At 46.0% G+C, this 12,375-nt stretch overlaps 1 protein-coding gene across 1 annotated transcript in view; it reads right to left on the reverse strand.

Annotated features, from left to right (window-relative positions):
- Positions 1-12,081, reverse strand: part of LOC137321658 (pecanex-like protein 1) — a 245,233-nt gene extending 233,152 nt beyond the window's left edge. The window contains exons 1-2 of the mRNA XM_067984156.1: positions 11,828-12,081; positions 3,077-3,300 (exon numbers count right to left, since the gene is read on the reverse strand). Coding sequence (XP_067840257.1) covers positions 3,077-3,300; positions 11,828-11,980 — 377 coding nt within the window. The 5' untranslated portion in view covers positions 11,981-12,081. The remainder of the gene's footprint in view (positions 1-3,076; positions 3,301-11,827) is intronic.
- Between the last annotated feature and the right edge of the window lie 294 nt (positions 12,082-12,375).

Here is a 12,375-nt window from a genome sequence, read left to right on the forward strand (position 1 = left end):
GAGGCCATTCAGCCCCTTGAACCTGTTATATAGAAACAGAAGGAGGCCAATCAGCCCCTCAAACCTGTTCCGCCATTCAATTAGATCAAGGCTGATCTGTACCTCAACTCCATTTACCCCACTTGGTTCCATATCCCTTGATACCCTTACCCAACAAACATCTATCGATCTCAGTCTTGAAATTTCAATTGACCCCCAGCATCCAAAGCTTTTTGGGAGAGTTCCAGATTTCCACTCTCCTTCGTTATGTTTACAAAGGGTTATGGTCTGCAACTATAAATTTGTCAAGTCTAGTGCATTCTGGTTGTAAAATGTGCCCTAATTTAACATTTCTCACTCTGAAAAGCTCCATGTGCTGGGTTTTCCACCCATTCATAGTCAATAGGTACAAAATCCAAACCACGTTAATGTTTCCTGCGTTGGCTATCCCTCTTGACCATAAATCTCACTTCTAATAGTTTGCTGATTTTAACAGCTCTGCTGATCTTCCCTAAAGAGCAAGGTCCTTGAACAGGTAGCGATCCTACACAGATAATAAATAATTAGTAACTCCTCTTCATCCAGTGTTCCATCTCAAGCCATCAATGAGTAACTGAATTTAGGAAATTGCATTTCTATTGAGGCTCAGACAGAACTGAGGAGGGCAATTCAGATAGATGGGGACTGACCCCTTCTTTTCAGTTTAAAAAAAACAATTCTTGTTGCTGGTTTATTGCCTGTCCCTACTTTCCCTGAGAAGGGGATGGTGAGCCTTCTTCTGTTTGATGCAACTAAGTGGCTTCCTAGACCACTTCAGAGGGCAGTTAAGAGTCAACCACATTGGTGTGGGACTGGAGTCACATATAGGCCCAGACCGGGTAAGGACATTAGTGAACCAGTTGGGTTTTTACGACAATCCGACAGTTTCAGGGTCACTTTTACTGATGACGGCTTCTTACTTCCCGATTTTTAAAAACTGAATTGAAGTCCTGGTGAAATAAATATCTGGAAGACCCTAAATGGCTCATTTCATTAGCAGAGATTTCTTCCATTATTTCTGAGTTGTTTCTGTGCGTTTTCCTGTTTTGCAACTTTAATAAGATTACGAACCGCAGGAGCTTAACTCCCCGTTTTGACATAACTCTTGCCTTCTCCTGCATTGCAGAACAAGTTGCCTGGAGACGACACGATCAAATCACATATCAACTCCTCCATCAGGGCATTGTCAACCTTGTTACTCAGGACTGATTGAAAGCGAATGCTTCACATGTGGCTGTATAACCTCAAACCTCAGCAGTCACGACTGAGATCCATTCACACTGACTGCAGTTCTGTTTTCCTGCCTTCAGTGATTCAGGGGATTCTATAACCTACTTATTCGACTCATAAAATGCTTAAGTAGAAAAATCTATGTGCAAAATATGCTCATCCGAATTTTCAGAAATCCATCTCGATTTATCAGGATTTTGAGATTTTGCTCATGCAAAAATATCAATTTCTCCTGCTCCGTTTATGTTTTTTATTCATTCGTGGGATGTGGACATCGCTGGCAAGGCCGGCATTTATTGTATGTCCCCTAGTTGCCCTGTAAAGTTGCTGGTGGGTCTTCTCCTTGAATGACTGCAGTCCTGTGCTGATGGTGCTCCCACAATGATGCACCCCTGTGCTTGCTGACCTACATTGGCTCCCCGTCAGACAACAACTTGATTTTAAAATTCTCATCCTTGTTTTCAAATCCCTCCTTGGCCTCACCCCTCCCTATCTCTGTAACCTCCTCCAGCCTTGCAACCCTACGAGATCTCTACACTCCTCCAATTCTGGCCTCTTGCGCATCCCCGATTTTAAATGTTCCACCATTAGCAGCCATGCCTTCAGCTGCCTAGACCCTAAGCTCTGGAATTCCCTCCCTAAACCTCTCCGCCTCGCTCTCTTCCTTTAAGACGCTCCTTAAAACCTACTCCTTTGATTGACCAAGCTCCTAATATCTCCTTAAGTGGCTCGGTATCAAATTTTGTCCGATAACGCTCCTGTGAATTGCCTTGGGACGTTTTATTAGGTTCCGTAAATGCAAGTTGTTATTGTTAGGTAGGGAGTTCCAGGCTATTGACCCAGCAACAAGGAAGGAATGGCGATATCTGTCCAAGTCAGGCTGGTGTGTGACTTGGAGGGGAACTTGAGGTTCCCACAACATTGCTGTCCTTGTCCTTCTCATGTTGCAGGGGAGGGAACCTGTGTTTTCACTATACAGATTCAACGTCTCATCTAAAAGACTGCTCCTCCGACAGTACAGCACACCCTCAGTACTGCCACTCCGACAGTGCAGCACATCCTCAGTACTGACCCTCCAACAGTGCAGCGCTCCCTCCGTACTGTCCCTCCGACAGTGCAGCTCTCCCTCAGTACAGCCCCTCTGACAGTGCAGCGCTCCCTCCATACTGCCCCTCCGACAGTGCAGCACTTCAGGGGAGGAGGGTGGAAATTGGAAAAAACAAAATGTCTCAAACCCCCTCTCCCCAAGAAAGAAAGAAAGACTTGCATTTATATAGCATCTTTCACAACCTCAGGACATCCCAAAGTGCTTCACAGCCAATGAACTACTTTTTGAAGTGTAGTCGCTGTTAAAATGTAGGAAATGCAGCAGCCAATTTGCACACAGCAAGGTCCCACAAACAGCAATGGGATAATGATCAGATAATCTGTTTTAGTAATGTTGGGTGAGGGATAAATATTGGCCAGGACACCGGGGAGAACTCCTCTGCTCTTCTTCAAAATAGTACCATGGGATCTTTTACATCCATCTGAGAGGGCAGACGGGGGCCTCGGTTTAACGTCTCATCCAAAGGATGGCACCTCTGACAGTGCAGCACTCCCTCAGTACTCCACTGGGAGTGTCAGCCTAGATTATGGGCTCAAGTCTGAGGAGTGGGACTTGAACCCACAACATTCTGACTCAGAGGTGAGAATGCTACCCATTGAGCCATGACTGACACTACAAACAAAATGAATAAAGCTTCCCAATCTTGTAAATATCTAGACATTGTACATGAACAATTCTTTACAACTGGTTAAAGCAGGCTGCATATTTGTGATCTCTTACCCAGGACTAGTGGAAAACATGGGTTCTGAGTCATTATTGTCCTGTGCTCCAGATTCTGCCTTGTCCTTTGTGGGAGATGCAGTCTGAGTAACTCCGCTTTGCTGTATTATTTCTCCTTCCTCAAACATAACATGAAGCCGATAATTAATTGTCTTTATCACAGTAAAAAGGATAGCTACTATGCCACAGTAAATACCAAGTGCGACTTTGCCGGGAGATGCGGCCTGCAAAACAGATCAGAAAAACAGCCTTTAAGAGATTATTTGTCACTTAAAAGTTCATGGTTGTGTAAAACACATCTTCCCTGTGCAACTTTCTAGACCCAATTCACATTTTAAAATTCTTTAATTTCATTGTATTTAGGAACATAGGAACAGGAGGAGGCCATTCAACCCCTCAAGCCTGTTCCACCATTCAATTAGATCTTGGCTGATCTGCATCTTAACTCCATCCACCTGCCTTGGTTCTGTAACCAACCGAAGGAAATTACACCAGTGAAATTGGTGGTAGGAAAACACTTTTTGCTGGTCTTACCCTTGCATTTTAATCATCGGCTTATATTATATTAAAAGAAATGCGTGTGCACAGAAATGGAAAATGTGCTTTCAATTTTCTCTCCCTTGTGGTATCACAGGACAGCTCGTTTAATCACTTAGTTCCCAGGTGAAGGGCAGCAGCGTGTGAACACTCTCCTATATCTCCACTATTTCATCCTGCTCTTTCTTCAGGATGGAAATTTATACACAAAAACAATGGTTACCTCATCACAATTTTTACATACAATTACATAGAACGTACAGCACAAAAACAGGCCATTCGGTCCAACTGGTCTGTGCTGGTGTTTACGCGCCACACGAGCCCCCTCCCTCCCTACTTCATCTCACCTTATCAGCATATCCTTCTACTTTGTCTGATTACGCTCTTGTGAAGCGCTTTGGGATGTTTTACTATGTTAAAGGCGCTATATAAATGCAAATTGTTGTTGTTGTATTCATTTCTCCCTTGTTTATTTATCTAGCTTCCCCTTAAATGCATCCATGCTAATCGCCTCAACTACTCCTTGTGGTAGCAAGTTCCACATTCTAACCACTCTCTGGGTAAAGAAGTTTCTCCTGAATTCCCTATTGGATTTATTAGCGACTATCTTATATTTATGGCTCCTAGTTTTAGACTCCCCCGCAAGTGCAAACATTTTCTCTGTGTCTACCCTATCAAACCCTTTCATAATCTTAAAGGTCTCTATCAGGTCACCTCTCAACCTCCTCTTTTCTAGAGAAAAGAGCCCCAGCCTGTTTAGCCTTTCCTGATAGTTATAACCTCTCAGTTCCAATATTTTGCTGGAAAAACAATGCATTCACTTTGAAAGATTTTATTCTGAGTGAGACCAAAGTTTGAGCTGAAACGTTTTGATGTAGTGGAATATATTTGTTACACTGCAGGGATAAAGCAAGGAGATTCAAGAAGGTTTTGCACAAGGATATTCAAGCTTCATGCGAACTTGTTTATTCTGTGAATTTGTCCGAGTGGTGTTAATTTAGACACAAATACACAGAAGTGACCTCAGGAAACAGGTCAATCGACCCGACTGGTCCATGTCGGTGTTTACCCTCCATGAGAACAAATAGTGCTGATCACATTTACCCTCCCTGTTCCCGTATCACTTCATCCCCTTTTCCTTCAGCCACCTATCCAATCTAATCTTGAATAATCGATTATTCAATGCGTTAATCTATTTCTATCTCAAGTCTTGCAGTACACAATACACTATCATCAGTACAGATGTTGGAACAAGCTGTACATGTCCCCTGATTCTTATTAATATTATCCCAGAGATAGTAGTTTTCTCAGTGGGTGCAATGTTTCATTTTCATTTGTGCACATGCAGATCAATTTTCCCGTGTGCAAATGCTCAAACTGTTTTTTTCAACTATACACTTTACCCATATTCCTGCTGAGCCTGTAATAAGTTACGGTGTAAAGCCACTTTTAGCACCTGACGAAGGTTTCTTTACCACTTTATGCTTTTCTCCTCTCCAAGGCTGTGTGTAAACCAGGTGCAGAGTTGCTCCTATCAGGCACAAAGTAGATTGACACACATTTGGTCACCTGTCTTTAGCTCGCTATAAATCTATATAAATGCAAGTTATTGTTGCAATCCTGTGAATTATCCCAGAAACCTGGGGATTGTGGTCATCTTAACTATCCCAAAAATCTCAACCTGAAAATCCAGGGGTTTCAAGATTCCAGAAGTTACATTACTTATAGAGTTACAGATTGCAGCACAGCATCAGGCCATTCAGCCCATCAACTCCATGCCGATGATTTTCTCCACAGACCACACCTAGTCTAGCCCCACTTTAACGTTCCACTTTTTTAAACAGCTCCCCTTTAAAGGAATTTACGGACTATGCCTGAACATCTACATTCAGCCACTGGACATTTAAGCCTTTATAAGCAATGGGCGTGACCTTGGCCAGCTGAACTATGAACCATCTGATCAACGGATATATTTGTGTTTGCTGCTATGTGGTGTCAGCCGTGGCTCAGTGGGTAACATTCTCTCCTGAATCAGAAGGTCGTGGGTTCAAGTCCCACTCCAGAGACTTGAGCACATAATCCAGGGTGACTCTCCAGTGAGGGAATCGGAGGCGCTGCCTTTCAAATAAGGCACTAAACCGAGGCCCTGTCTGCCCTCTCAGGTGGACATAAAAGATCCCACGGCACTATTCGAAGAAGGGTGGGGAGTTCTCCCCGGTGTCCTGGTCAATATTTATCCCTTGACCAACATCACAAGAAACAGATGATCTGGTCATTATCTCACTGCTACGTGTGGGATCCTGCTGCTTTACCTACATTACAACAGTGACTATACTTTAAAAGTACTTCATTGGCTGTAAGGAGCTTTGGGACATCTTGAGGTCATGAAAGGCGCTACTGAAATACAAATCTTTCTTTCTAAATAGTTGTGCACCTCAATCCATCTTAGCTGTGGGCCTGAGTAAACAACATTTGCATTTGGATAAGAAACAGTATTTTTACAAGCTCCAGTATTGTTGAGCTCTATTCTCAGGATATACGAACATACATACGAACATACGAATTAAGAGCAGGAGTAGGCCATTCGGCCCCTCGAGCCTGCTCTGCCATTTGATAAGATCATGGCTGATCTGATTGTGACCTCAACCCTACTTTCCCGTCTACCTACTATAACCTTTGACTCCCTTGTTAATCAGGAATCTATCTAACTCAGCCTTAAAAATATTCAATGACCCTGCCTCCACCGCTCTCTGGGAAAGGGAGTTCCACAGACACATAACCCTCTGAGAGAAAAAATTTCTCCTCATCTCCGTCTTAAATGGGAGACCCCTTATTTTTAAACTGTGGCCCCAAGTTCTAGTCTCTCCCACATGGGGAAACATCTTCTCAGCATCTACCCCTTCTAGTCCCCTCGGGATCTTATATGTTTCAATAAGATCGCCTCTTATTCTTCTAAACTCCAGTGTATACAGGACCAACTTATCCAACCTTTCCCCATAAGATAACCCCCTCATCTCAGGAATCAGTAGAGTGAACCTTATATGGCTGACATTGGCAAGGCCAAATTTATCGCCCATCCCTAGTTGTCATGAGATGGTGGGACTCCAGTCCATGTGACGACAGTACACCCACTTTGCGTTAGATAGGAAATTCCAGATTGTTGACTTAGTGAGCATGAAGGGGTCAAGAGCCAGTTCTTCTCTATATATAAATGACCCCCTCAACCTCACAGAGACATGGACTGTAGAGTAATAAAGAGAATCTGGGGTGGCAGCTACTGTATGCATTTTGTGTGTTTGTTCCAGCACAAAGATATCCCAAAGCAAACTGTGATGGAAGAGGAGTGACAGAAGAATCAGAGCTTGTTGGTTGAATATTTCCCTTGGGGTGATTTTGAACCAGTGTTGTCACAACCAACCTTTATCATATCCACACCAGCAACTACCTCTAGTGGAAGTAGCCTAGTGGAGCTGTCTGCTCCATCAGCAAACAGGCTATTCCTGGCTCCTTGACCACTCCCCAAAGCCTTCAGGAAGTTCTCGATCTCAGCCGAAGCTTCCTCGGCATGCCATTTAACATCACTAACATCCTCTGAACCGCTTCCAGGTCTAGCTTCAGAAGGAGCATTGGACATGTGAGCAATCTCTTCCCAATACAAGGCATGTCTCTCTAGCCCGAGGTGTCTTTTTTTTTAAATGATAAAAGTTTCTGCAACTAATTCCAACTCACTGTCCTTGAAGCTTTGCTTCTTTGAGCTTCTCCTTGTCGCTTCTTGCCTTGAGTAGCCATTTTCCCACTTGTACACTCCACTGCACACTTCTATTTGTTGAACCTTTAAGAGCGAGCTGGACCGGTTCCTGGCTGGGGTGGAGATCGCATCATACCAAAGGAATATAAGTCACGGTCAGTGTGGTCTCCTGGACTAGTCACAATTGCCTAGAGAGATCGGAGAGGAATTTTCCAGATGCTGATCTGGTTTTTCACCCCTCCCAGGAGATTACATGGCACTGAGGGGATACGAATCTCTTGACAAGATGCATAAGGCACCACAACTGTATGGGACTGGCTGGATGGACCAGCCGGTCTTTTACAATCCGACATTTTCGTATGTGCGTATATGTAATCCATTATTATCCTGCATTTTGCATATTGTTACTATTTGATGTTTGCAAAATTGTACACGTGAAATTTACCCACCAGCCAGGACCTAACTGAATTGCAGAACAGGCTCGAGGGGCTGAATGGGCTACTGCTGTTCCTATATTCCTTTGTATTTGTCGGCATTTTCTACCGATTAGTAATATAGAAACCATGTGCTGGTACACTATACAGCCAAGTGTGACAGTAGGTTAAAAAAAAACCTTGAAAGCCAGAACACTGGATTGAAATAGAGAGTTCCAATATCTATATTAATGTGTCCCAAGTTGCTAGTTGAGGCCCACACCTGGCTTCGAGCCCTGGCACCCCAGTACCTGAAGCCCAGACAAACTCTACCCTACTTGCTTTTATGCTCCTTATTCACTGGTTTGCCCTGTTTGAATGTTGTGAGTCTGAAGGTTTGGAGAGGGCTGCTCGTGGCACTTCTGTCTGATTGGTGAACTAATCCTAAATCAGAACACTATGCTCTGCCAGTATTAGCAACTCGAGATATCTTCAAATAACCGGGAAAAAGGATTTAAAAAGCATTTAACTTGGAGATTCCTGTAGATGTCAGCGGTGGCTCAGTGGGCGTCACTCTCACCCTGAGTCAGAAGGTTGTGGGATCAAGTCCCACGCGAGAGACTTGAGCCCATAATCCAGGCTGACACTCCCAGTGCAATACTGAGGGAGTGCTGCACTGTCAGAGATGCCGTTATTTCAGATGACATGTTAAACCGAGGCTCCGTCTGCCCTCTCAGGTGGATGTAAAAGACCCCATGGCACTAGTCGAAGAAGAGCAGGGAAGTTCTCCCGGTGTCCTGGCCCAATATTTATCCCTCAACCAACAACATTTAAACAGATTATCGGGTCATTAACACATTGCTGTTTGTGGGATCTTGCTGTGCGCAAAATTGGCTGCTGTGTTTCCTGCATTGCAAGTGACTACATTTCAAAAGTATTTTGGGATGTTCTGAGGTTGTGAAAGGTCCTATATAAATGCAAGTTGGTTCTTTCTTACTAAGCTAGTTGTCAGCTGTGGCTCAGTTGGTAGCACTCTCACATCTGAATCAGAAGGTTGTACGTTTCCTAAATTATAACAGTGACTACACTTCAAAAAGTACTTCATTGGCTGTGAAGCGCTTTGGGACGTCCTGAGGTGGTGAAAGGTGTTATATAAACATAGAAACATAAAAAATAGGAGCGGGAGTAGGCCATTCGGCCCTTCGAGCCTGCTCCGCCATTCAATATGATCATGGCTGATCCTCTCTCTCCCCATACCTCTTGTGTCTAGAAATCTATCCAGCTCCTTCTGAAATATATTCAGTGACTTGGCCTCCACAGTCTTCTGTGGTAGAGAATTCCACAGGTTCTCCACCCTCTGAGTGAAGAAATTTCTCCTCATCTCAGTCCTAAATGTCCTATCCCGTATCCTGAGACTGTGACCCCTCGTTCTGGACCCCCCAGCCAGGGGAAACATCCTCCTTGCGTCCAGTCTGTCTCGCCCTGTCAAAATTTTATACGTTTCAATGAGATCCCCTCTCATTCTTCTAAACTCGAGTGAATACAGACTGAGTCGACCCAATCTCTCCTCGTACGACAGTCCTACCATCCTAGGAATCAGTCCGGTGAACCTTTGCTGCACTCCCTCTATGGCAAGTATATCCTTTCTTAGGTAAGGAGACCAAAACTGCACACAATACTCCAGGTGTGGTCTCACCAAGGCCCTGTATAATTGCAGTAAGACATCCTTGCTCCTATACTCAAATCCTCTTGCAATGAAGGCCAACATACCATTTGCCTTCCTAACTGCTTGCTGCACCTGCATATTTGCTTTCAGTGACTGGTGTACAGGAAACCCAGGTACCTTTGTACATGAACATTGCCCAATCTATCACCATTTAAATAATACTCTGCCTTTCTGTTTTTAACTTCACATTTATCCACATTATACTGCATCTGCCATGTATTTGCCCACTCACTCAACTTGTCTAAATCGCCTTGAAGCCTCTTTGCATCCTCCTCACAACTCACAATCCCACCTAGTTTTGTGTCGTCAGCAAACTTGGAAATATTACATTTGGTTCTCTCATCCAAATCATTGATATATATTGTGAATAGCTGGGGCCCAAGCACTGATCCCTGCGGTACCCCACTAGTCACCGCCTGCCACCCTGAAAAAGACCCATTTATTCCTACTCTCTGTTTCCTGTCTGTTAACCAATTTTCAACCCCTGCCAATATATTACCCCCAATCCCATGTGCTTTAATTTTGCACACTAACCTCTTATGTGGGACTTTATCAAAGGCCTTCTGAAAATCCAAATAAACCACATCCACTGGTTCTCCCTTATCTATTCTACCAGTTACATCCACAAAAACTCCAGTAGGTTTGTCAAACGTGATTTCCCTTTCACAGCACTGGCACAGTGGAGAGAGCTGGGTGCCCACCCTCTTGTTCCAGATGTGGCACATGGCTGTAAGAGACTTAGAGAGGGCAAGGCTGAAAATTTAAACTTCTTACAATAAAATGAATACGAGGGGAAAACAACTAAATCAAGTATAATCAAGAAATTTCCACAACCCTCCTAATCACAAGCTCCGTGCCAACAGACTCAAAATCAGAAGCCAGCACCAGTACTTGAATAAAACCGTAACCTCTTGGGCAAGCACTCAATGGAGGCAACTTTAACTTTCGGCACTGGGGGAATATAGGCGTTAGCGGATTGACTGCCCCTTATACACCCCTCCCAATTATCCTTTCTTTGCTGGGTATATAACGGGCAGCCAATTAGGCACCAGCAAAAGTTAAAATTACCCCCAAGTTCACAAAACCAAATACCTGTCTCCTCTGCCCAAGTTGCTGACAGACAGACAGTGGGTTAAATACTGTGTTTTCCCCAAATCCTTGTGTTTAAACACAGCCTTTTATATCAGCTAAGGGCTGCGGTGTGTATAATTGACTACTGGAGCAGGTCAGAGGCTGGCTATTCTGCGACGAGTAACTCACCTCCTAACTCCATCTACAAGGCACAAGTCAGAAGTGTGATGGAATACTCTCCACTTGCTTGAATGAGTGCAGCTCTAACAACACTCAAGAAGCTCGACACCATCCAGGATGGAACAATCTGCCTGATCAGTATCCCTATCACTGGACTCAGTATCCACCCAATCTGCACTAGCCTTTACCTGAACACCCAAACCTCTTTGCTCCTCTACAGTTCCTAGTTTCTCACTGTTTAGAAAATTTCTGATCTGTCTTTCTTAGGATCAAAGTGGACGATCTCACACTTACCCATATTGAACTCCATTTGCCACAGTTTTAGCCAGTCACGCAATCTGTCCCTTTTAGTACAATTATGAGACATACAATTCTCCATTGCCGTTTGTTTCAGCATTACTTCAAAGGCGGTTAGGTCATGCGCCTGTGCTTAATGTTTGAAGAGGTGGCCAGACAATTTGCGCACAGCAAGGACCTACAGACAATGAGATAAATGACCAGATAATCCGGTTTTGGTGATTTTGGTTGAGTAAGAAACATTGGCCAGGACAGCGGGAGTACGGCCATGCTCCTTTTCAAATAGTGCCATGGGATAATTTACGTCCCTGAGAGGCCTAGTTTCAATATCTCATCAGAAAGACAGGACCTCCAACTCCCTCAGTGATGCACTGGAGTGAAAGTTTACATCATGTGCTCAAATCCTGGAGTGGGGCTTGAAGACTCAAGAGGAGATAGTGCTGTCACTGACCCTTCCCCAACCACTCATCTCCCCCTTCCTTTCCCCTCCCCCGCCCCAACTTCCCCATTACTCACTCCCTCCCCCTCCCCCATCTCCCCTTTTCCATTACATCTCCCCATTCCCCCCTTCCCTTTACGCTTCGCAGCCCCGCCCCTTGTGGTATTAGCCCCGCCCCACTCCCCTGGCCCCGCCCCTTGTGGTATTAGCCCCGCCCCACTCCCCTGGCCCCGCCCCACTCCCCTGGCCCCGCCCCTTGTGGTATTAGCCCCGCCCCACTCCCCCTGGCCTGGCCCCGCCCCACCACTCCCCCCGGCCCCGCCCCCCGGCCGTCACTCACCAGGTGCAGCACGAAGGGGGTTCCGAGTAGCGCCATCCACAGGTACAGGTGGAAGGTGTTGGAGAAGCCGCTCTGCCGGGGCTCCAGGTAACAGCCGCCTGTCAGCGCCGCCCACACCCCGCGCCGGAGGAGGCCGACAACCTGCCAGCCCATCCCGGACACTCCCCTTAGCCTAGGCCCGGGCCCGGGCTCGGCCTACGCTCCCCGGCCGCCCGCCGCCGCCATGTTGCTGGCGAGCCGGCTCCTTCCCATCATCCTCTCGGCCGCAGCTGGGCGGGGTTCCCCCCAGGCCCGGGAGAGGGGCGGGTCCCGGGGTTCCCCCCAGGCCCGGGAGAGGGGCGGGTCCCGGGGTTCCCCCCAGGCCCGGGAGAGGGGCGGGTCCCGGGGTTCCCCCCAGGCCCGGGAGAGGGGCGGGTCCCGGGGTTCCCCCCAGGCCCGGGAGAGGAGCGGGTCCCGGGGTTCCCCCCAGCAGTAAACCCTAAAGATCCCCCAGGCCAGGGGGGCAACAGCAAGAAGCAGATGGCAGCTGAGAATAACAGGACCCCCTC

Source organism: Heptranchias perlo, chromosome 5 (genome assembly GCF_035084215.1).
Source record: "Heptranchias perlo isolate sHepPer1 chromosome 5, sHepPer1.hap1, whole genome shotgun sequence".
Taxonomy (NCBI): domain Eukaryota; kingdom Metazoa; phylum Chordata; class Chondrichthyes; order Hexanchiformes; family Hexanchidae; genus Heptranchias; species Heptranchias perlo.